At 49.1% G+C, this 25,203-nt stretch overlaps 1 protein-coding gene across 7 annotated transcripts in view; it reads right to left on the reverse strand.

Annotated features, from left to right (window-relative positions):
* The window catches only part of AGAP1 (ArfGAP with GTPase domain, ankyrin repeat and PH domain 1), a 570,436-nt gene that overhangs the window by 105,109 nt on the left and 440,124 nt on the right, over window positions 1-25,203 (reverse strand). For 5 of the 7 annotated variants that reach the window (XM_088835099.1, XM_088835098.1, XM_088835101.1 and 2 more), the window contains one exon: window positions 21,351-21,512. The exons of the other annotated variants lie outside the window; for them this stretch is intronic. In XM_088835099.1, coding sequence (XP_088691225.1) covers window positions 21,351-21,512 — 162 coding nt within the window. The remainder of the gene's footprint in view (window positions 1-21,350; window positions 21,513-25,203) is intronic. 7 annotated transcript variants of the gene reach the window in all.

Here is a 25,203-nt window from a genome sequence, read left to right on the forward strand (position 1 = left end):
GCATAGGCTTGGTGGCCCTGCAGCATGTGGGATCTTCCTGGACCAGGGATCGAACCTGTGTACCCTGCACTGGCAGGCAGATTCAGATCCACTGCACCACCAGGGAGGCCCAAGAGTACTACGTTAATACATGCAAATGGAATCCCAAGAAAGGAACTAGGCGCTCTGTCCTACACACATGAATCACAGAACTCACGGCACCCTGACGGCAGTTCTAGGAGGCGTCGTCCCATCTTACAGCTGGGAGCTCAGGGCAGGAGACATAACAAACTGGCCCAGGCCATCCCACCAGTAAGAGGTGGAATCCAACCCATGATGGCCTGAGTTCCTGACCATCCCCCCAGCTGCCCAGGATCAGTTCTTTTGCCGTTAGGACTCCTGATGCTGCTCAGCCGCCTGCCTGCCTGGACTGGACTGGCTGTACATGGTGGGAAGAAATACCGGGATGGCAGTCTTGCTGGTCATTGAGGAAGAACAGGACATCCGGGCACCTGCAGTGCTAGCTGTGTCGCCTTCATGGACAGTGAGATTCTAAGCATTTTACAAAAGTTTGAGTCTGTGAAGAATCTTTATACTTTTGATCACCTGCCCCCGCCAGCTCCCGACACTGATTCACAATTCCAAAAGATATTAGAGGAGACAAGCAGAGAAAAATTTTCCAAAGTTGGAGCAATGACTAGAAATAAACCCTTCCAAGAAATATTTCAGCAAAAAGAGAAATTTCTTCTTCTTCATTAGAATAAGGAATTGCAGAGTGAAATGCCTTAATTACCCATGAAGTGAGATGGCTTTATGTGATTGCCTTCGCTTTAAAAGCACTAGAAAGAATACCCTGTATTAAACGCTCACATCTTTTTCCAGTGGCTGGAAAATTCCCCATACCATTCAGCAACCTCTGAAAGTAATCCCACACAGAATAAAACTATTTAAGAAGTTTTAAATATTTAATCTACTTTATTTTCAACTGGTAAAGGGATGCATGTAAAAAGGGACTCATTTTTCTTTAGCATCACATTGCATGCAGTGGTTCTGTTCAGTTCAGTTCAGTTGCTCAGTCGTGTCCGACTCTTTGCGACCCCATGAATCACAGCACGCCAGGCCTCCCTGTCCATCACCAACTCCCGGAGTCCACCCAAATCCATGTCCATCGAGTTGATGCCATCCAGCCATCTCACTCTCTGTCGTCCCCTTCTCCTCCTGCCCCCAATCCCTCCCAGCATCAGACACTTTTCCAGTGAGTCAACTCGTCGCATGAGGTGGCCAAAGTATTGGAGTCTCAGCTTCAGCATCAGTCCTTCCAGTGAACACCCAGGACTGATCACCTTTAGAATGGACTGGTTGGATCTTCTTGCAGTCCAAGGGACTCTCAACAGTCTTCTCCAACACCACAGTTCAAAAGCATCAATTCTTTGCCAATCAGCTTTCTTCACAGTCCAACTCTCACATCCATACATGACCACTGGAAAAACCACAGCCTTGACTAGACGGACCTTTGTTGGCAAAGTAATGTCTCTGCTTTTTAATATGCTATCTAGGTTGGTCATAACTTTCCTTCCAAGGAGTAAGCATCTTTTAATTTCATGGCTGTAATCAGCATCCCCAGTGATTCTGGAGCCCAAAAAAATAAAGTCTGACACTGTTTCCACTGTTTCCCCATCTATTTCCCATGAAGTGATGGGACCAGATGCCATGATCTTTGTTTTCTGAATGTTGAGCTTCAAGCCAACCTTTTCACTCTCCTCTTTCACTTTCATCAAGAGGCTTTTGAGTTCCTCTTCACTTTCTGCCATAAGGGTGGCGTTATCTGCATATCTGAGGTTATTGATATTTCTCCCGGCAATCTTGATTCCAGCCTGTGCTTCTTCCAGCCCAGCGTTCCTCATGATGTACTCTGCATATAAGTTAAATAAGCAGGGTGACAATATACAGCCTTGATGTACTCCTTTTCCTATTTGGAAGCAGTCTGTTGCTCCATGTCCAGTTCTAACTGTTGCTTCCTGACCTGCATACAGGTTTCTCAAGAGGCAGGTCAGGTGGTCTGGTATTCCCATCTCTTTCAGACTGCCCTTTTAAAAAAAACAATTTAATTTTTGGCTGGGTTTGGTCTCCACGGCTGTGCAAGCGTTTTCTCTAATTCCAGTGAGTGGGTCCACTCTCCAGGTGCGATGTGCAGGCTTCTCACTGTGGCGGCTTCTCCCGTCTCAGAGCACAGGCTCTAGGCCGTGTGGGTTTCAGCAGTTGCGGCACACGGGCTTGGGAGCTGCGGTTCCTGGGCTCTCGATCAGGGGTTCAACAGCTGCAGCAGCTGGGCTTAGCTGCCCCACAGCATGTGGGTCTTCCCAGACCAGGGACCTAACTTCCGTCTCCTGCACTGGTAGGCAGCTTCTTTATCACTGAGCCAGCAGGAAAGCCCTCTCAACCACTTTTAAAAACGGTCTGGGGACTGCCCTGGTAGTCCGGCGGCTGAGACTCTGCAGTCCCAGTGCAGGCAGCTTGAGTCCAACCCCGGTCAGGGAGCTATTAATAGATCCTGCATGCAACAACTAAGACCCAGCTCAGCCAAATAAATAATAGTGATAATAAAAGGCATCGTTTTCTGATTTAATGTGCTGTTTGGAAAGAATAAATCCTGAAAGTACAGGGATATAACTGTATGTGGGGAACAAGCTAGAAGATACTGAAGTATCTTTATACCGGCTCTTCTCCTAAAGTTTGGAGAGAGAAGAAATATATGGTGGTGGTGGTCTGGTTGCTCAGTTGTCTGACTTTGCGACCCCATGGACTGTAGCCCGCCAGGCTCCTCTGTCCACGGGATTCTCCAGGCAAGAACACTGGAGTGGGTTGCCATGCCTCCTCCAGGGGATCTCCCCGAGCCAGGGATTGAACCTGGGTCTCCTGCATCACAGGCAGATTCTTTCCAGTCTGAGCCATTAGGGAAATGAAACTGTTTCCCCAGGTATTTTACCAGCAATTTATAACAGTGAGGTCAAAGTGAAAGTCAGCTGGTTTGAAACAATATAGCATCACATGGACATGCATACAGACCATGACACTGATGAGGGACAAGTGTTGAGTTTAATGAGGCCCCCATAGCTGGAACAAGAACACAGTTCCTCCCCTGGGGACCTGCGGGCCCCACAGCCGCCAGCCTCGCCTCTGCGGGCTCTCTCTCTGAGCCTCCTCGCGATCTTTCTGGGCCCCGTCCCTCCGGCAAACACTGACGGACTCAAGCCTCCCTCCTCTGTCTCATCTCATGCCACCGCATCGGCCGCAGCCTCCCGCATCACATGCTGACTATCTGTGACTGGTGTTCCATAGGCGACAGCCGCACCAGCGGTTCACACGCTCTCCGGGACTCTCGCCACATCCTGGCAGGAGGCGGAGTCTATTTCTGCCGCCTGGAACCAGGACTTGGTGCTTCCTATAGATCACAGTGGAGTGGACGCCGTGTATCCTCCAAGCCTAGATGCAGAAGGAAACAGGGCTCCTTCCTGGCTGCGTTGTCTCTCCCATGACGCTTGCCCCCTGCACTGGGAGGAAGGCTGGCCACGTGGGGAAGGGGGTGCGGGAGGGCCCTGTGTAGGTGCCTCGGCCCACAGCCAACGTCAGACCAAGAGTCAGGCACGTGAGGGACCTGGACTGCAGATGCTTCCAGCTCGGGCATTTACAGCCTTCTGGGTGAGGAGAGAGAAAAGGCTTCTCAGCTGTTTCTGTCCTAATTCCCGATCCACCGAGGGCAGGGACACTTCTAGGGGAGCGCTCTGCTCTGGCGGCTGGCTGGATGCTCCATCTATTTGTCTGTGTGATCGGCCACGGTGGCAGGGCAAACAGAAAGGGGCAGGTTCTTTTTATTTAATTAGCTGTGTTGGTTCTTAGTTGCACAGCCCTGCACATATTCTTTAGCCGTTTCAGTCATGTCCGACTCTGGGTTGCTATGCCCTCCACCAGAGGATCTTCCTGACCCAGGGATCGAACCGCGTCTCTCCCGTCTCCTGCAGGCCAGGTTCTTTCCCACTAGCACCACCTGGGAAGCCCTAGTAGTTGTGGCACGTGGCTTGCTCTGCGGTGTGTGGGACCTTGGTTCTCTGACCATTGTAAGGTGGATTCTTCACCACTGGACCACCAGGAAGTCTGGCAGGTACTTTTTGAGGGGCAAGGCTGCCTTGAAAACAGCAGCTATGACCCAAATACGAATTCTCGTGTATTTAACAAAACAGTTAACAAAATTTGACCTTTATAAAGTTTGAAATTTGATTTAAACCAATAAAACTAGGAAAAATATAAAATCAGTACAACAGAGACGGGACTCTAGTAGTAGCGCATCTGGGGCAGAGTGACGACATCCAGTGGTAAGGGTGTCCTCGGGGGCTGCCGCGTTCCGGCGGGTGACCCACACTCAGATGTGTCCGAACCTTGGTGGTGTGCGTCCTTAGCACCATCCTAGCTGACCTTCACCTGAACCACAGGTTCTCAGTCCTGATGAGCTGGAAATCAGCTGGCATCTAGGCTCCCCAGAGGCCAGCTGGACCCAAATCTCGATTTTAAATCAGTGATTTTAGAATCGTCCAGGGAGCTGGCTTGCTGGCCCCTCCCTTGTGCCCGCCTTCACTGGACCAGAGCAATCACGTGGCACCCCTCTCCCCAGAGTCGCCAGCTGTGACCTGACCCTCCCACTCTTACAGGCCTCTCCTGCAGGCGCTGCCGGGCCCGCCAGCATCTTCAGCCCTTCGTCCCCATGACCAGGGTCCGCTGGCCACCCCATCCTCATCATCTCTCCCACTCCCTCCCGCCTCCAACCATGACCCAAGGTTGGCAGAAATGAAAGAATCGTCTCTGGTCTTTAAGATTCTATTTACTCTTGAGCGGTTCATCACTGGGAAGTGATATAAAAATGCAAGTATCCCAGGGAAGATGGAAAAGCTGACCTCTGCCAGCAAACTGAGATGGGAAGAGACGCCTGCATGCCTTGACTATGCAACTGCTGCTGCTCGGATAGAGAAGCCAGGCTCTCCGGAGAACACCTGTCCTCATGTTTAGAGACCGGTTCCAGATGGGGCAGAGTGTGGGCCGATGGGAAATTTCAGAGTCCCTAAGGGAGGCTGTGACTGACCCAGGGAGGCAGGGAAGGGGATCAACTGTCACTCACGTACCAATGGAAGGAAGCCTTCAACTAAAGATATTTAGGATTTTCTAAAAAGGAAAGCAGAAAGATTTCAAACCACATTAAACTTGTATATTTCTGTAATTAAGAAGCGGCCAACAAAATGGATTCATTCAACGATAGGAGAGCTTCCATTTCCTGCTTTAGATGAGGAAAAAAAAAGAAGTCACAGCAGCAAAAGAAAAGAGGGCATCTAGAAGTTATTCAAAACGCTATACATACTCCAAAGGTCCAGGGCTTCTCTGGTGGCTCAGTGGTAAAGAATCTTCCTGCAATGCAGGAGATGCAGGTTTGATCCCTGGGTTGGGAAGATCCGGCTTGCTTGATAATTCAGTTGGTAAAGAATCCGCCTGCAATGCAGGAGACCTGGGTTCGATTTGTGGGTTGGGCAGAACCGCTGGAGAAGGGATAGGTTACCCACTCCAGTATTCTTAGGCTTCCCTTGTGGCTCAGCTGGTAAAGAATCCACCTGCAATGCAGGAGACCTAGGTTCTATCCCTGGGTTGGGAAGATCCCCTGGAGAAGGGAAAGACTATCCACTCCAGTATTCTGGCCTGGAGAATTCCATGGACTGTATGGTCCATGGAGTTGCAAAGAGTCGGACACGACTGAGTGACTTTCACTTCTTTCATTTTTGGGAAGATCCCCTGTAAGAGGAAATGGCTACCTACTCCAATATTCTTGCTTGCGAAACGCAAGAGGAGCCTGGTGGGCTACAGCCCATGGGGTCACAAAACAGCTGGGTCGACTTATCGACTGAATGACAATTAGCAAAGGTCCCAGACCACCTGCCACAGTGGTGGCTCTTCCTGTGGGCACATCGTCAGGGCACCGCAGGCAGGTGAGTCTCCCCCCATCTCCCCCAAATTGGGTCACTTTGGGCTGGCAAGTCCTTCCCTCCCTCTCACCTCCTGCTGTAGGAGTCTGACCCCACAATGAGGGAAAAAAAAAACTAATGTTTCTGGGGGTGGGATTTAAGAAAGTAGTTGACTTAAACTGCTTACATTATTTAATTAATCGGCCTTTTTCAGGATAATTACATGCTAATTACAGGAGGTAATCTGCAACCGGTGATGATGAAACTGTATTTTCAAGTTATTGGCTCTTTCTCTTTTAATGTGAGCACTGGATCTACTTGTTCAGGTAAAATCACCAGGCTGTGAACAGGTCATCATCATGTATGCCAGTTTCTAAAACTCCTACCTTAAACCGTAAACCATTTGCTAATTCTGAATTTGCTATTTTCCAACTGTTACAAAAATACGTTTTTGTCAACATAAAATAACATAAAATGACAGATGTTTTTAATGGCTTGAGTATTAACTTATTATAATTAAGAAATATTCTTTTGAGCCTGTTGTATTCAGTACAAGTCTCTGCTTTATATGAATTTAAGTCCTAGATAAGCCAAGATTTGTAGCAAGGGAAGACCACTGAAAAGACACACGACCTTCCAAAGGGAGGGTTGGTCACTGGAGACTCAAGCGGGAGGCTCCTTTGAAAGTCGGCAGAGGACACCCATGGAGGGTTTAATCGCAGGGCTGATGGGGTGCAGGGATTATTGCCAGTAGGTGATTAACCTAGAGTTTCTGTTTTGTGATTTTCTCTTTTAAAGATGCATCACTAAATTTTGATGGACGTTGTTTTCTTTTCATAAATCCTGTGTGTGTGTGTGTGTGTGTGTGTGTGTGAGTGCATTTGTGTGTGTGAGTACATTTGTGTGTGTGTGAGTGCGTTTGTGTGTGTGTGAGTGCATTTGTGTGTGTGTGTGAGTGCATTTGTGTGTGAGTGCATTTGTGTTTGTGTGAGTGCGTTTGTGTGTGTGTGTGAGTGCGTTTGTGTGTGTGTGAGTGCATTTGTGTGTGTGTGAGTGCGTTTGTGTGTGTGTGTGAGTGCGTTTGTGTGTGTGTGTGAGTCCATTTGTGTGTGTGAGTGCATTTGTGTGTGTGTGAGTGCATTTGTGTGTGTGTGAGTGCGTTTGTGTGTGTGTGTGAGTGCGTTTGTGTGTGTGTGTGAGTCCATTTGTGTGTGTGAGTGCATTTGTGTGTGTGTGAGTGCATTTGTGTTTGTGTGAGTGCGTTTGTGTGTGTGTGTGAGTGCGTTTGTGTGTGTGTGAGTGCATTTGTGTGTGTGTGAGTGCGTTTGTGTGTGTGTGTGAGTGCGTTTGTGTGTGTGTGTGAGTCCATTTGTGTGTGTGAGTGCATTTGTGTGTGTGTGAGTGCATTTGTGTGTGTGTGAGTGCGTTTGTGTGTGTGTGTGAGTGCGTTCGTGTGTGTGTGTGAGTGCATTTGTGTGTGTGAGTGCATTTGTGTGTGTGTGTGAGTGCATTTGTGTGTGTGTGAGTGCGTTTGTGTGTGTGTGAGTGCGTTTGTGTGTGTGTGAGTGCATTTGTGTGTGTGAGTGCATTTGTGTGTGTGTGTGAGTGCATTTGTGTGTGTGTGAGTGCGTTTGTGTGTGTGTGTGAGTGCGTTTGTGTGAGTGAGTGCATTTGTGTGTGTGTGTGAGGGCATTTGTGTGTGTGTGTGAGTGCGTTTGTGTGTCTGTGTGTGTGTGAGTGCATGCAGAACGTGAAGTTAAGGACTCCAGTAACTTCTCTCAGGGCTGCTGAGTGGCCACGCCTACAGTACACCCCGATTCTGCAGAGTCAACGGAAGAGGAAGACCGTTCCCGCTGCACAAAGAAGAGCGGTCCAGATGAAAACCCAGTCAAAGAACGAAGCTGTAACACCTACTCTTCAATGATGAAGAGTCAAATCAGGTTATCGAGGCGCCCAGTGTGCAACTCAAGACTCTACCTTCTATAGCTCCCATAGGGGGTACACCAAGCCCTTGGGAATTTCCTAAAGTAAATCTACCCTGAATATTTATTGGAAGGACTGATGCTGAAGTTCCAATAGTTTGGCCACCTGATACAAAGAGCCGACTCATTGGAAAAGACCCTGATGCTGGGAAAGATCGAGGGCAGGAGGGGAAGGGGGCGACAGAGGATGAGATGGTTGGATGGCATCACTGACTCAATGGACATGCTACACGCCAAGAATCTGAATTTGGAGGAAGCAAAAAATCTTGATTTATGACAGTTTTTTCTCAAACGTATTAACATGTGCTTAACCAGTAGTTTCATAATAGGCAGCATCAAGCAATCATTCTGGCAGGAATAAAATCCCATCCTTTCAAATCTCACTAGGCTTGGAGACTGATTGGAGGAGAAAATGGCAACCTACTCCAGTATCCTTGCCTGAAGAATCCCACGGACAGAGGAGCTTGGTCAGCTACAGTCTGCCAGTCCATGGAGTCACAAAGAGTCAGACACAAATAAGCGACTGATGCTTGGAGACCGATAACGGGACATACAGAGCTGGAGAGAGGACAAGGGGACAGCGGACAGTCCTCTGGGCACAGGCAGCAGAGGTCACCACACCCAGGCACGTGGACACACTCCCCACAATGACTAAAGGCGGGCCAGTGGATGGCAGGAAGAACTCATTACTTATTCCTCCAGATGAAAATATCTCTAGCTAATTAAAGCTCTTTGCTGAGACGGACACTAACTGACAAGAGATCTATCTCCCCAAGCTTGAGACGGCACCTGGATTAATTCAGGAACCCGAACCACCGAGGTCCCGTCCCCGTGATCCTCCCCACACTACACGTGTGCTTGGCGGCCAGTGCCATGAAACACCTTCAGCATTCTCCAACACGCTCTCGTTAAACAGAAATTAGATGGAGACAAGGGAAGCCTAAAAAATTGACTAGGAGTTCGGATGCTCTCAACAGCTAATGTGTCCGTTTTTCACCTGAAGTCCTCTCCAAATGCAGTTTTGCTATTAGGCAAAACTCAAAGAAAGGTAATCAATTCCAACGAAAAAGCACTTATCCTGGGAGGACAGTGTGTGCGGCGCTTCAAACCCCTGGCTGCCTGCCAGAACCCAGACAACAGCCATCAATGTCTTGACTAGGCGAGGTGCACAGGGGCCATGCATAATTGACTAGAAGATGGGCTAGAACGGTGGCCAATCAGCGGGTGATCAGAAACGCGTGGAATATTCAGCACCACTTGATTACATGGAGGCTTGTCCTTTCGCTCTCCTCACGAAATCTCTTCAAGGTCCAGAGTACTGTAATAAGATCATTACTGTCAAGCGGTACGGATCGCAGGCAATGAGTCTTCGGATAGGAACTCATACTTCACAAGCTCCCCCGGTCTGTCTCTCTCTCTCTCCTCTTCTTTTTTTTTTTTTGTATTTTACTGCATGCAGAGGCGGCAAGGCGACGAGGTGGCAGATAATGATCACATCACCGCACGGCAACTAGAAAGGCACTTTTAAGAAGAAGCAGGGAGACATCAGCTGAAGAGAAACTAAAACATTTTCCCTCCTGCTTTTTTTTTTTTCCCCTCCTTTAAAAAAAAATTAAACAGAATTAAACTGTGTGCGGCAGTCGCTTTCATGAACTCGGAGATAATGTCATTGAATTTAACCATTTGAGAGATGCTTGTGTGGCAGCAAAGCCCATTACCCCACAGACAAATGGCCAATTTTCTCCATGTCCCGAGTACAAAAGGAGGCTTGTTAGGCTGTGTGTGCATCTCAGGGGTGACGACTGAAGGTTTTTCCGTACCTTCTTCTTTCACTGGCGGGTAACATCCCGGGCTTAATACCTGCGGCCCCGTTATGTGTCTGAGATGAGAAAGGGGTGGAGTTGAAAGGCAGGGGCGCATTAGCAAAGATTCCTAAATAAACACACCGAGTTCATCTCAAGCCACACCCGCTCAAGGGCGAGTGCCTGGAGATCAGACCTGCCAGCAAGATGAGACGGACATCTGATCAGACTTAGATCAGCCCAAGGCAGGGTTCCAATGAATGACGGGGAGCGAGATCAAAAGCTCCCCTCCTCCCTCCGACTGTCCTTAAACACGCTCATTCCCCAACTCCAAAAGCCCACAAAGGACATCGTCCTCATAATGAACTTAAAAGCTGGGCTGACTGCCTCTGAGTCAAACATCCTTAAGTCCAAAAAAAGTTATGTCGTGTTCCCTGGACGTTCTCTAATCCTGCATGTTCTAATTGTCTGCAAAGCAGCTGAAGCAGTGATCCTCAGCCTTCCTGCCACAGACACATGCAACAAGAGCCATGGTGTTTGTAAAGAAGCCGTGTTGCAACGGGGGTCCTGAGAAAAGAGGCTGAGGTCAAAACTAGTAAAGGGATCGCTGCTTCCAGGTTCTTTAAGGGCCATGGTGGGGGTGGTAGGTACCCGGCTGTGATGGGGAGAAGCCTCTCCAGGAGCCTCAGGGCTGAGCCATGCCTGCAGAAGGCTCCTCATCATGCCTGAGGCGCTGAGGGCCTGGCCAGGTTGCCAGCACAGGTGCAAGGCAGATCACATAGACTTCTGAGCCCCAGAGGCCTGAGGCAGAGCCCCAATTCACACTGACCTGCCCGCCCCAGCAAATCACTTAACGTCACCCAAATGTAGTCCTCACTTGGGAAAACAGCAGATAACGCCACCTCCCCATCCAACACTATGGGTTGTACGAAGGATGCAATGAGGTAACATCTGTTTAAGAGCAGTCACTGAACCATGGCTTCCTCCCTGGGGGCTTAAAGACCTATTCCAACAAGGGACCCAAGACCCTGGGGAGGGAGGGGGCAGTGAACACAACAGGTGGTGATTTGCAGAGTGACCGGATCCATGAATCCCACAAACAGGAAGAGAAGGTCATAGGTTTTATGAACTGAATGTCTGTGTCCTCCCGAAGTTTGTCTGCTGTTCGTCACCCCCAACGTGCTGACATCTGAAGATGACGGAGGGGCCCACAGGACACGGTTAGTGCCTTTCCAAGAAGGGGAGGGAGAGAGCTTTCTGTGCATTGAGGAAAGGCCACGGTGAGAAAGCTGACCCTGCAGGCCAGGAACCCAGTGGGCCCGCACCTTGATCTTGAATGATGCAGCCTCCAGAGTGGAAAGGAATAACTTTCTGCTGTTTAAGCCACCTGGTCTGCGTTTCAGTTATGGCGGCTAAACCAGACTGAGACCCAAAGTGTATGGAGTTTTTATTTGATATTTCCCATTTGCCGAGTTGATTTTACACAGACTACGTTTTGCATTTCGGCTCCATCCTTTTTGTTCGTTTGTTTTACATCTTCAGGAAGAGGAACAAAGTCTCCTCTACACATGAGATAAAACACGGCCTCGTTTCATTATTGCTGTGGCCGGGGGCACAGATGCAGAGTACTCAGCTAGAGCATCTGAGTACAAACCTCCCGGGCGCCTTTATCTCCTGAAGTTGCCCGGACGCTTGTGTCTGATATAGAGCCTCTGCGGGTCTGGGGGCTGTGTGAGGCAGAGACGCAAGAGATGCAGGCACGCCATCATGTCTTTCTTCTGAGCATGACAGCTTCCGTTTGCATCCCTGTGCCCTTTGTGATAAAATACATGCGGCAAGGCAAAAGGAGAAAAAGGACACAAGCCATCTGAATGGCGAAGAACACACCGGGTGGACGGTGCTCGGCCTGCCCTTCCTGGACGCGGGTCTGAGCAGATCACACCACACCGCTGATTTCATGGCTAATGAAGTGCCCTCCAAAGACTCTGATAGCTCTACCATTTTTTTGAGAACGTCAAGAAAATGAGAAATTATCTGAGAATCCCCTAAAAGTCAGTTTGACTTGGGGGGGTCTCTCCACCCAGGCAGAATTCCAGTCCAGCGTTCCTGAAGGACAACGCCCATCCTGAGTTCTGCTGATGGACACGGGAGGCTGTGAGAGGCTTGTGCAGAAAAAGGACTCCAAGTGTTAGGGTCAGTAAAAGGAGGGCTCTGCAGCAGATCTGTACACGGAGAAAGCAAGCTTGAGAACAGTCTGCACTTTTCAAAGGCGAGTCTACTTGTCTGTGCGGCAGGAAGTGGAGTGTGTCCTACCGCACCAGGAGTGTCTGTGGCTGGAGCTCCAAGCCACCTTGTGTGTGTATGGCTCAGTTGCTTCAGTCGTGTCTGACCCTTTGTGGCCCCATGGAAACTACAGCCCCACCAGGCTCCTCTCTCCGTGGGATTCTCCAGGCAAGACTACCAGAGTGGGTTGCCACGCCCTCCTCCAGGGGATCTTCCTGACTCAGGGATCGAACCCACGTCTCCTACATCTCCTGCACTGGCAGGCAGGTTCTTCACCCCAAGCGCCACCTGGGACGCCCCCAAGCCGTCTTATTCCAAGACTGCTCATGTGTTCACTTTTTGTACTTTCCCCCCTGTTTTTGGAATAGTAGCTATTTCATGCTGGTGCCTCCAGGACTCAGGGTGCTAGGTTGGGGTCCCCTGGGATCCCTGCACAGGCTGCTCAGGTGGCCACAGTTGATTTAGAGATGCACTTTCCCCACTGGACAGTGGGCATTCTGCAGGCAGGGGCCACCTCCGTCACTCTTCCATCCGTTCCTTGGTGCAGCTCTTGGCCTGCACTAGGTGATTAATGCACTTTCATGAAACTCAATCTAACGCTTTCGTTTGCGTGTGCTTAAAAAAAAAAGGACCAAAAAATCCTTCTCTTGTTGTCGGCTCATCATGATGGGAATCGTCTGATCTGGCTTCTCCCGCTGTGATCAACTCATCTTTGTTTATTTCCGACCCGCAGACTTCCACAAAGGATCTGTGAGCGCCGTCAGCTTGTGTGTGTTTGTGTTGGAAGGACTGAACCCTGCAGGATGGCTTTTGAGTCAACTGCGCTCTGTCTAGGATGTCAATGTCTAGAGTAAGCCCACCTCTACTCAATGTTAGCAAGTTCATTCTTGTGGAACCTGCAGTTACCACCTGAGAACTCTCTCAGGAAAAATGATCTGGTTTGTGGGGAGGAGGCAAGTCCATCAGGATATCCAGTGTCTCCTACCACGTCCGCCTCAAGGGCAAAGAACCCCAGCCAACCTGGCCCCTCATCAAAGGTCCCGCGTTGTGGGGAAATCATCTGGGAAGATGTTACAGTTCTCGGTATTTCATATTCACTCCAAGTGACTACTCAGTTCAACGATTCAGAGGCACTAACCAACTAGTTTACTAACAAGGAGGCTCAGTGAAGGAGTCTTTACTGCTAGAAGGAAATACGGTGGATGATGTAATTTTGATGGAGTGGATGATGGAGACCTCTGACTGTGTTCCTTTCATGGAAGGCAGCTGCCAAGATCATAACAAGGGGTAGACACACCGCTGCAGCGTTTACAAAGTAGGAGCTCCAAGAGTGACCCATGATGGTAACACCTGACAGCGTTCACAGTCTTCTCCGATTTTCCCCACTAACCACTTCCAAATAACACAAAATCCCACGAGAAAGGCCCCATGCTGGCAGGTTCTTGGTCATCAATATGTTTCTCGGCAGTCACGTGTCCTCCATTGCACATAACATGGAGCAACCAGTGTGTTAACGGTGCCCAAAGAGGAGACGAGAGAGCATCACGGTGAAAAGACGCTTAAATAACAAAAGAAACAAACTGCCCTGCCAAGTCCCCAGACTGCCCAGTGAGGCCCCCAACTGCCCGACACTCAGCATCACCCAACAGTCACAGATGAACCCGAGCCCCCGTGCACCCACAGGCTGCTGCTTTTCTGTAAAAATGAGCATGGAGGAAAAAAAAGTTGCACAATGATCCTGTAGAATTCTCCATTTCCTCTCCACATGTCTTCCAAAATATCAACTAGTTAAAAAAACCTTCTTCCTAAGATGAAAGGACACTGATCAATTACAGCAACATCTGTTTTCTTGAGGGCAGGAGGAGAAGGGGACGACAGAGGAAGAGACGGGGATGACACAGGATGAAACGGTTGGATGGCATCACCGACTCGATGGATATGAGTTTGAATAAACTCTGGGAGTTGTTGATGAACAAGAAGGCCTGGCGTGCTGCAGTCCATGGGGTCACAAAGAGTTGACACAAGTGAGCGACTGAACTGAACTGACTGAAGTGAAAATGAAACTGTTTTGTGACTGATTCAATCACTACCACTGGGGTTTTATGCTGCTGTAAACAATGACATTTAATGAAACAGTGATGCCTTTTGTGTCCTTTTATTAACTAAGATAACCACTGTGTATTAAATTTGCAGAATCTAACATGAAGTTCTACATGTTAGCTTTCCCTGACTTTTGCAACTCATTGCTGGTTTATCTTTCTTCTGGACCACCCATGCCCTTCTTACATATTCTGCCTGAAATCACAGGTGCAGTCCCTGGGGCATCTTTTTAAACAATGCATTTATTCATTTTCTTCAGCTGTGAGGCACATCGAGCACACGAGCTCAGCAGCTGCAGTGACTGGGCTTAGTGCCTGCTTGGCATGCGGGACTCTGGTTCCTGGTTTCCTGACCGGGGATTGAACCGGCATCCCCTGCACTGGGAGGTGAACTCTCAACCACGGGACCATGAGGGAAGTCTCCTTGGTGCGTGTCTCATTCCCATATGAAGGCACGGAATGCCTTGGGGCGAGAGAAGAACTGAGTTTTATTTGTCTTGTTTCCCACTGAGCCAAACACACCGAGCTTCCTCTGTGCTTGGTGTAGGATATTTGATGAAAGAATAAAATGATTCACAACTTCAGCTTGTCCTTTGAAAGAACGGAGGAAGACTAAGTCTCATCTGACCCCTGCAAACTGGAGTTAATGACATTTGTAACCACGCTGGGGGCCTCACTTCGGATGGCTTAGTGGGTGCAGCTGCGATGGGCAATTCATTGTGATGCTTCCTCTACTGAGTAATGTTTCAGTGCTCATCCACGATCAACCAGACAATGGGCCTAAAAAGACCCAGCATGAACAACCAAGGGACGGAGATGAGAAGGACAAACCAAATTCCCTTCTGAGACCTTTAGAACAAAGCACCCAGAACCCAAGGGGACAAAAAAATAGATTAAAAAAATCAAACAAAAAGAAAACAATAACGAAATGCCAAGAGGCAAACAAAAACCCCAACAACAACAAGATTTCTGAGTCCTCTCTCGTGTAATAAGATTGGGTAAATCCAGACTGGTCCCGCATTTTTAAAGAAACATCTTTGCTCAACCACCTCTGAATTTGATGATCCATATAAAAGTCAGGGTCTTTACATGGAATCTGAGAAATATCAAGGAAGCCACTCTGCCTGCCCCACTCCTAGATTTAAAAGCCGCTCCACACACCTCAAAGACTTGCTTTTTGCCTAGTGGAAAGAGCTTGAGGCAGAGAATCAAGAGACAGTTCTGTCACCTACCAGCAACCTGACCCTGGACAAGAAAGCCACTTAACCTCTCTCTACTTCTGCCTTTTCACTGGGGAAACAGGGAAATTAACACTTGATGCAAACTTGCATGAATGTTACAAAACTAACGAGAACTACCCGATTCGGGACCACGGAACCGGGACTGCAGAGATGACCGGCAGTTTCAGCCATGGTAACCTCTCTCCTGGACCCTGGGTAAGAAGAATACCCAGAACGGATGGCAATTCAAAGGCGATGGCAAAAGATGGCAAGTCATTAATGATCTGCAAAACCCCACTGCCCAGGGGATTTCCAGGCGCACGCCCTTCAACTTGACTCTGGCCATGAGCCCAGGGCCCCTGAGGCTTGCATCCTTCCAAAACCTAGATTCCGCTATGGTGGCCCAACCAGTGCTGGACTTGCCACAGGGGGACCTGGAACCTTGCCTCTCACGGCAGCCCCGGCTCTGACAAAGTTTTCCTTTTAATATCTGAACCAAAATCCGCTTCCTTTAAGGTTCCACCCACTAGTTCCAATGAAATCCGTCAGGGCCACCCAGGACGCGCTGGGACTGTCTTTCCATGGCTTGAACACAAGATGCCCTCATGCCCCTCGTGCTGGGTCACCACCCTCCTTCCCCACATCTGAATTTATGTTTCTTTTTTTAAAAAAACTTTTAATTTTATATTGGGGTACAGCCAATTCACAACGTTGTGATAGTTTCAGGTAGACAGCAGAGCAGTTCAGCGATACATCATACATACACATGTATCCATTCTCCCCCAAGCTCCTCTCCCATCCAGGCTGCCACGTAACATGGAGCAGAGTTCCCTAAACAGTAGGTCTCCAGTAGTTATCCGTCCTTAATAAAGCAGTGTGTACAAGTCCATCCCAAACTCCCTATGAATTCACTTTGGTTGGTCTGTAATTACTGTAGAGTTTAGCCCCCAGATCTGAACCTACCCATTTTCTTAAATATAACTAATAATTCTGAGCAAATCAAATTCAATTTAAAATTGAGACTATCACTGATATTTTAATCCCATTGTTCCCAGTGGTCTATTAAATAAAAATACACGCAGTATTCTTGATGTAGAAGTTTTTTTTTAATTCCGCCTTCACATTTTTCATGGGAAACATGGAAGATGCTGGTTTCTGAGAAGCTTACCCTCAAAGTTATACTCAGCAATGAAGTGCCCTATTGCTGACATTCTTCATGAATGGTCTAGTTTTCCCAGGTATAAACATTACAGAGGTGCTTTTCATCATTACAGATGGGGCCGCGGAACTGGAAAACGCTCAGGTATTTTTAGAGAGTGCGTGTATGGAAAGAACAGACCTACACCTGCAGGAACCTTCAGGTAGGTAGGTGGGGGGCCTGATGCCCGGTGACGCAGAGGGCGCTGGAGACACGCACAAGGTCCCCCCATGGTCAGCACCATGGCGGTCAGCCCCTCACCTGCCCAAAGACACAGCTCAGCTCTCAGTGCTGGGAACACCTAGACACACACCCACCTTTCCAAGGCACTTCTGCCTTAGACGACACATAATGCCACCCACACTAGCTCATACCTCGCAGGCCTTCTACACTCAGCACTCCCCAACCCCGCAGGGGGCTGGACTACTCTATGATACTGACTCTATGGGCGTCCCAGGTGGTGCAGTGGGAAAGAATCCGTCTGCAGATGCCAGAGAATAAAGTTCAATCCCTGGGTCGGCAAGATCCCCTGGAGGGGGGCATGGCAACCCACTCCAGTATTCTTGACAGGAGAATTCCATGGAGCCTGGCAGGCTGTAGTCTGTGGGGTCACAAAGAGTTGGACTCCACTGAGCGACTGAGCACGTATGAGGGCTGGGTGATATTTGAACCCAGTGACCACGTCAGAACTCAAAATATTCATGAAGGAACTCTTTGGTCACAGTTGCTACTCCCATAATTTATGAGATTCAATCTACTCATTTTAAATTGTAAATACAGGAAGATGACCACCGTTCTAGCTAATTTAGGTTATACCGTTTTCAACTATCCTATGTAGACCTGTTCTTCTGCAGGAAAGAACCTCTGTAAGAGAGTTTGATGAGGGCAAGGGCAGCGAGGAAGTCAGGGCAGGAAGATCGTCACGGCACCAAGGGCCCCCACATGGACAGAGAGTTTCTGGAATTTCAGGCAACGTAAATATTTGATGAGGGTACACTTTTAGTCTTTACTTTCTGAACAAAGACACTGCAAAGGTAAGAAATGCCCAGGGACAGAAACGTGGTGCTCAGCTGCGAGCCTGGGCAGAGTGGGGCTCCCTCACGGGCTTGGCGGGGGACGGTTCAGACATGTACACGTGGAGCTCTGGCCCCTCCCTCAGCAGGGCTCCAGCCAGGCCCTTGGGGGGCCACGGGGAACAGAGACTTCCAATCTACTGCACTGATGCTAGATCAGGGGCCAGATGTGCCCAGGGGCGTTTAAGAGGCACTGGGAAAGGCACGAGCACCATGGCTTCTGCTAGCAGCTCCCCGCCTGCCCTCTACCGCCTTTGGAGGCAGGCCTGGGTGGTGGCGTCAGTAGCTCTGACGTCTTTGGTGTCTTATCGGGTTTGGTCGAGGAGGGGGCGGCAGCGGACCAGAGGCAACGGAGACAGGGAGGCCAGGGGCTTCTCCGGGGCTCCTCATCCTCTGGGTCACCAGGTGGCACGTGTCCTTCTGTTGAAGGACACATTCCCGGATGGAGGTCTTTCCCAGACGCCTCCCTTTGGGTCTTATAACCAGCCCCTCCTTCCCCTGTTACCCCCTGGGGGCCCACACCACCCCTATAGCTCTTCCCACACCCTGCACATGCCTCTACTGACAGTCCCTGTGGAAGATTCCCCCCAGTGACCCAGCTGAGGGTGCCATGTTTTCCCTGGAACCCTGAGTGAAATAGCTGACTCTCAGTGGAACTGCATTTTTCTCATACTCTAGAGATTTGAGTCTAGTCATCTGATCCAACCGGAGAAGGCAACGGCAAGCCACTCCAGTACTCTTGCCTAGAAAATCGCACGGACAGAGGAGCCTGGTGGGCTGCAGTCCATGGGGTCGCTCCTAGTCGGACACGACTGAGCGTCTTCACTTTCACTTTTCACTTTCACACACTGGAGAAGGAAATGGCAACCCACTCCAGTGTTCTTGCCTGGAGAATCCCAGGGACGGCGGAGCCTGGTCGGCTGCCGTCTATGGGGTCGCGCAGTCGGACACGACTGAAGCGACTTAGCAGCAGCAGCAATTGATCCAACGGGGTGTCTCAAAAACTACACAACATCTACTTTATGGACATCATCTAGAGAACTTTCTACTATCTGCAATTGCAACTTTTCAGCATGAGGTCAAGCCAAAGAGAATATACTGGCAATAACAAGTCACAGTGCTTTGCAGGAAAGAGAAATAGAAATATTTTTAATAATTAAAATTACACAATCCTCTAAAAATATACACCTAGCTTTCATTTTAAGAAGGCTTAGCTTTGATGGTTCCCACAATACACTTTGATTAATAGTTGTTAAGAAAATTTTAAAAATTGTGCATCATTGTGAATCTAAAATTATCTCAATTGAATGATGCATTCTGACTTCAAAGATGTTAAAATGTGAAAAAAAAAAAAAAAGAATAATATGCCTTGGATATAGCCTGTCTCCCCAAAATGACTCATTTATAGTTGGGAAGGTAACTTTTCCTAGGGAAAAATGATCCGCTTTCTTTTTACAGAGAATTTGTCTTATTTTCTAGTGGAAAGATGTCATGGATACGGCATCATAGGGATGGCCCTCTTAACTGCAAAGCGAGGCACGGTGTCCTTTCTGGTCATTAGCACTGAACTTCTGAACACACATCAACCGACACCCATCAAACATGCCTGAGATGCTGCTGGGATTTCTAATTTGGGTGCTTCTGAATCTGTCTTTCTGCTTGCATCACCACCTCGGCTGGAAGGCCTCTAATGAAAGGGTCCGTGGTTGGCTTGGGGCTGAGGATCTGACTCAGCCTCGTCACAGGCTATCGCTCAGAGCCCACAGTACCACCCCAGGAACGCAGGAAGTGGAAGACAGAAACATTTCAGGCATCCGACAAGCCTACTGTCACTTCTCCAACTTTCTGCGAACCCACTGGATGACGAGGATGCGGATTTGAACCGGCAGCCCAATTAAATGCACAACCACTGCTAATTTACTTTTAGGCTGTATCTTATTCATACAGTGTTCACTGTGCCAGGAGGTGGGTGGAATGATGAGAAGGGAGGAAATGTGTGTAATGAAGTGATAGGTGGACTTGATAATCAGTTTCTACCAAGTGGTACCTTTTAAAAAACAGTCGTTAGTTGGAAACACGTGACACACATGGTAAGATGTTTATCTGTGAAATGGGCCTGAGACCTTTCCCTGAGGCAAATCTTACTCTTCCCCTGGGCCCGTGGGGCACCTGCTCCCCACCTGGCCAGTGGCCACGCATCTTCCTGACTTTACCCCAGTCCTCTTGTAGCGGGGGCTGGGGTGGGGTGGGGTGGGGTGGGGTGGTGTGTGGCCACCCATTTGTGGCTGGGGGCTTTTTGCTGAAGTTTTTGGAAGGCGTTGCATCAGATGCTCAGCATCTGTGGGCGATTTATTTTCCAGTGGGAAGGCCAGCGGTGTCTGAGTGGGTGCTTTGATCCACAATCATTATTTTTCACCACTGCTGATATAACAGAATCATCCTCATTTATCATAACAGGAGAAAAATCAGTTTTTATGGGCTAAACTTGTTAGCAGGAAGCTATGGGAGGCAAAATGGTAAGACCGGCACTGAAAAAGGGCTTCCAGACTCTTTCCTGGCACCGTGAGAGCCCCAACAAGCTCCCTGACACTCTGAACCTTGGTCTCCTCATTATAAATGAAAATGCCATGAACTCACAGAATTACGGTAAACGACACAGTGCGTGTACCGTAAACTCTGCTCCTGCCTTGCTAACAAATGCATCGTGGGCTTATCTCATTTAAGCTTATCTTCAGATATTAGGAATGAACAGGCACTTTCTTTCACACTCAGACTTGCAGTTTGAACAGTCAAAAGAGTATTTCCGAAAAAGTGCAGCAGAGACAGAGAAAGAAAAGGACGTAAGTTATAAAGGCTGTTTCCGGCAAACGTGGAATCCTTGATGAAACCAGATTCTTTTACTCTCACTGGTCTCACCAATCATTATTCATGTTACACAACAACATTTCCACATTTGAACTTTCCTCTGAAGTATCTCTTTAACTTGCTTATTACAATGTATTAATTTCACCTCCCAGCATGCCTGCGAACCTGTGTGCATGTCCACCTCCACTCGCATACCAAGGAATAAAAACATGTAAGTCCGTCAGAAAGAGCCACTTCTGAAAGATCACGTGGGCCCAGCCCTGCGCATAAAGCCTGACTTCAACAAGTCAGACGAGAATCAAGACAGACGGTGCCCATTGAAATACTAATGCAGCTCACAGAACAACACGTGATGGGCATTAACAGAGGGGCGGTTATCATCAGACAAAGCTGAGAGCCAGGGTCGGAGCAGCTGTCTTAACTCGAACTGAGTCTAGCCGGTATCAGGGAAGGTTCCTACATCGGGAGGCTGGTCTTTTTTGGAGGAAGACAACGTGGCACAGCTCGGCTGGAGCGGACACCCGAACCCAGCTTGCCGAGGTCAGGCAAGACCAAACAACCCGCCCGGATGTGTGGGGGGCTGGGACACCAGTGTTACCATGGACCCAGCGACAGCTGTCAGGAGGTAAGACAGCTGATGTGGTTGGGCAGTCTGGAGGATCAGCCAGGAGAGAGAGGGCCCCAGTACCGCCTTGTAAACAGAAAGCACACACAGTGACCTGCATTCCCAAGCGTTTGTGGTTCGGAGGGTAAACGATGCTACAAATGAGAGGAGTGAGAGTTACTTTCCAGAAATGCGAGCTCTGCCCCCGAAAGTCTTGGGAAGGCAGGGCGGGCAGGGGCACCTTACCGTCAGCGGTGCCGGAGAGGCCGTCGGCTTTGAAGTTGCTCGTGCTCTTCTTCCTCCGATGCTTCTTTCTGTTGGCGTGAGGGGAGGGGGGCGGGTCGAGCTTGGGGCTGGCAGTGCTGGAAATGCTGGGGCTCGAGCACAGGGGGTCACCCAACCCCGTGTCTGCCGCCGGACCGGAAAAGGAAAAGAGCGCAGAGGTCAGCACGGAGAAACCAGAACTCTGCCAAGGAACACAGCAACGTTCCTCCAGTTACCAAGCCCCGGAAACAGCCTCCGAACCGGGGGCCGGAGGTCAGGGCGCCCCATGCCTGAACACGCCTCCTGCCATTCCAAAGCAGGAGCCCCTTTCGGCATCTTCTTTTTGCTCAGGAGAATTTAAAGTGCTCCTTTTTTTTTTTAAGACCAGTGCTTCTCCAACGTTATCACTTCTAAGATTCTTTTACTGGAGTAGAGTTGATCTGAATGTTGCTTCAGTTTCGGGGGTACAGGGAAGTGCATCAGGGACACACACACATATGCCCACTCTTTCTTAAGATTCTTTTCCCGTATGGGTCAGTATAGTCTGCTGAGTAGTTTGCCGTGTGACACAGTAGGTTCTTCTTTGTTAGTTATTTTATATATAGTCATGTGTACATGTCAGTCCCAACCCCTTCTTCTTTCCCCCCGGTTATCACAAGTTTGTTTTCTACACCTGTGACTCCATTTCTATTTTGTAGATAAGTTCGGTTGAACCCTTTTTTTTTTTTAAGATTGCACATATGAGTGATATCATATCACATTCGTCTTTATCTGATTTATAAAGTTCTCTATTTTGTATGTTTGGAGTTCTGGAAAAGGAAAGTGGGGGGGACGTTTTTACTTATTTTTCTCTTCCCACAAATAATCTGATATATTAGGAATGAAAGACATACTCGGGAATACATAGGAGAGTGTTATCCTAAATGACCCGTGTGCGCGCGCACACACAAGACACAGGTATTTCTGATTCTCGGTCTCCTTCCCTCTAGACTCTGTGGGACCATACAACAGCTGATCACTTGTGAGACGCCGCCTCCCTGTCTCACCAAGGTGCAGCAACAGTGCTTAGATGTCCACGGTAGAGCCGGCGATTTGTGATTCACTGAACCTACTTAACAAAATGTTAAAACCAGTGCACTGGAAGTGAAACTCTCAACTGATGATGTCTAACTTCCTTTATCAGAGAGAAGAACGTAACACCCGTAAAAGACCTGAAATGAACATGCAATTCAGCAGAATAAACAAGTTCACTGAGAAAGGGATGAAAGAACACCATCCAGATACCTCCAAGCTCCTAAGAATTCATCATTTCATGACACAGCATCTTTGTTAACTCAAAAGACAGAGCCTTCTGTGCAATGAATGAATAAACCTTCAACGAATGTTCTTTTGAGCACTTATTGTTCTTTTGAGTCACTTTTCTAGAAGTCTGGCATCCACTGCTGAGAATAACAAAGGTCCCTGTCTGAGTGGCATGGAGACAGCCGCGGGGTCACAGCCCAGACTTCATCACAAGGTGGTGAGAGGGGAAAGGAGCCCATGGAGAGTGGGCATTACAGAGGTGGTGGAGGGGTGGGGGTACAGAGAGGGTCTTGATGAGAAGGCAACACGTGGGCCAATGGTTAAAGGTGGTGAAGATGTGAGAACTCAGGTGCATACCTCGGGGAGGAGGAGTCACCAGAACCTGGCCCTAAGACCAGGTGTGCACTCTGGCGGTGTCCCAGAACCACAGGGAGAGTGGACACGGCCGGCCAGGACAGGACACTCACACAGGGTGTCATCAGAGAGGACGGGGCTCAGACACTGTCTAGGCCCTGGCTTCTACTCTGGGGAGCCGCTGCAGGGTTCTGAACAGAAGGATGAACTGATTTTGAATATAAAGATACTTGAGGGTTTCCCTGGTGCCTCAGTGGTAAAGAATCCTCCTGCCAATGCAGAAGAGACACGCTCTATTCCTGATCTGGGGAGATCCCACCTGCCGCAGGGACAATGAAGCCTGTGGGCCATAACCCATGAGCCTGTGTTCCAAGGCCTGGGAGCCACAGCTACTGGAGCCCGTGGGCCATAACTGATGAGCCTGTGCTCCAGGGCCCGGGGGCACAGCTGCTGAAGCCTGTGGGCCATAACCCATGAGCCTGTGCTCCAGGGCCTGGGGGCACAGCTGCTGGAGCCCGTGGGCCATAACCCATGAGCCTGTGCTCCAGGGCCTGGGGGTACAGCTGCTGGAGCCTGCATGCCGAGAGCTTGTGCTTCACAACAAGAGAAGCCACTGCAGTGAGAAACCTGAGCACAGCGACAAGTGCCGAGCCCCCGCTCATCACAACTGGAGAAAAGCCTCGGCAGCAACGACGGTCCAGCAGAGCCAAAAATAAATAAGCAAACAACATTTTTATAAAAATATACTGGAAATCTGAATTTAAAGTACTTTTATTTTCTGAACCTCTGGAACATTTTAGCACGTATTAAGAAATACTAAAAAAAAAAAAAAAGCTTAGTATCTTTTAAGCTCTACACCCAGCTCCAGGAATGCCCTAGGAAGCAACTTCCTGATGTCCTAAGACCAGCAGCGCCTTTCCCATACCTGCACGGTCAGGAGGGTCAAGCTTCTCCCCAGCCCCTGTGGAGCCAAGGCCTCTGTGAGCCTGTCCTGGGAGGGGTGGAAGAGTCAACTCACAGCTCCTTCCTGCAAGAGAACCTGCCTCCAGGACACCAGGACTCCAGGTTGACTCTTCATCCACGTGGTCATTTCTTCTTCATTCTCTCTCCAACTTGCTGCCTGCTCTCCACCAAAGGCACACTCACCCTGGGTCTGGCTCCTCCCCTATAGACCCCCCTCCCCTCCAGGTCCAGGGAGTATGGCTAACTGCAGGAGGGCTCGCTCTCTTGCTAGCTTTTCACCTTTTCAATGGTCCCAGTCTTCTACAATACAAATCTTTTAAAAACAGCATTTCTAACACACATATGTTTTGAAAATACTAGATCCCACTGTAAATAAAATACCCCACTGTACATAAGACGGTACATAGACATCAAAGGGAAAAAAAAAAAGGTTAGTCTAGTTAATGCTGTTGTTTAGTCACTAAGTCTTTGCGACCCCATGGACTGTAGCCCACCAGGCTCCTGTGTCCATGGGATTTCCCAGGCAAGAATACTGGAGTGGGTTGCCGTTTCCTTCTCCAGGAGATCTTCCTGACCCAGGGACTGAGCCCTCACCTCTTGAATCGGGGTCGGTTCTTTACCACTGAGCCACCCGGGAAGCCCCCAGTCTAGTTAACACTTGTGCACAGTTTCAGATAGTTCGGAAGCTGCTGATACTGCTGAGACGTCCAGGGACCCCAGGGTCACTAGCTGACCCTAAAGCAACCCTTTTACATGTTAGTCAGTGCTCAAGCCTTATGATGAATATATTTGTCATTTCAAATATTTTCTGCCCAGGTTTCAAAAATCTTCATGCTCTGACTGTATCCTCTCTGACTCTGAAGTGTTAAGAACCCACTGTGTGCCAGGCTGGGTGACGGGCCATGGGCAAACTGGTCCCAGTGACCATCCCCACCCTTAATCATGGAGGCGGATGGGGCGTTACAGCCAAGACAGCTGCCCTCTGCTGCAGCAGGGCTGGTGTTTTATTACTTCCCTCTGTCCCTCGGCACCACAGTTCGTAAGCATCAATTCTTTGGCGCTCAGCCTTCTTTACGGTCCAACTCTCACATCCATACATGTCTGGACTAGAGGGTGAAAACCCCAGTCCCCATGGAGTTGACTTCTAATGACTGAGAGGATGCCTGTCTGGCCTCTTGCTTGATACCTCCCGGAAAGACTGTATCTCCTGGGCAAT

This window comes from Moschus berezovskii, chromosome 4 (assembly GCF_049115385.1).
Source record: "Moschus berezovskii isolate FMDL1 chromosome 4, NW_MosBer_1.0, whole genome shotgun sequence".
Taxonomy (NCBI): Eukaryota; Metazoa; Chordata; class Mammalia; order Artiodactyla; family Moschidae; genus Moschus; species Moschus berezovskii.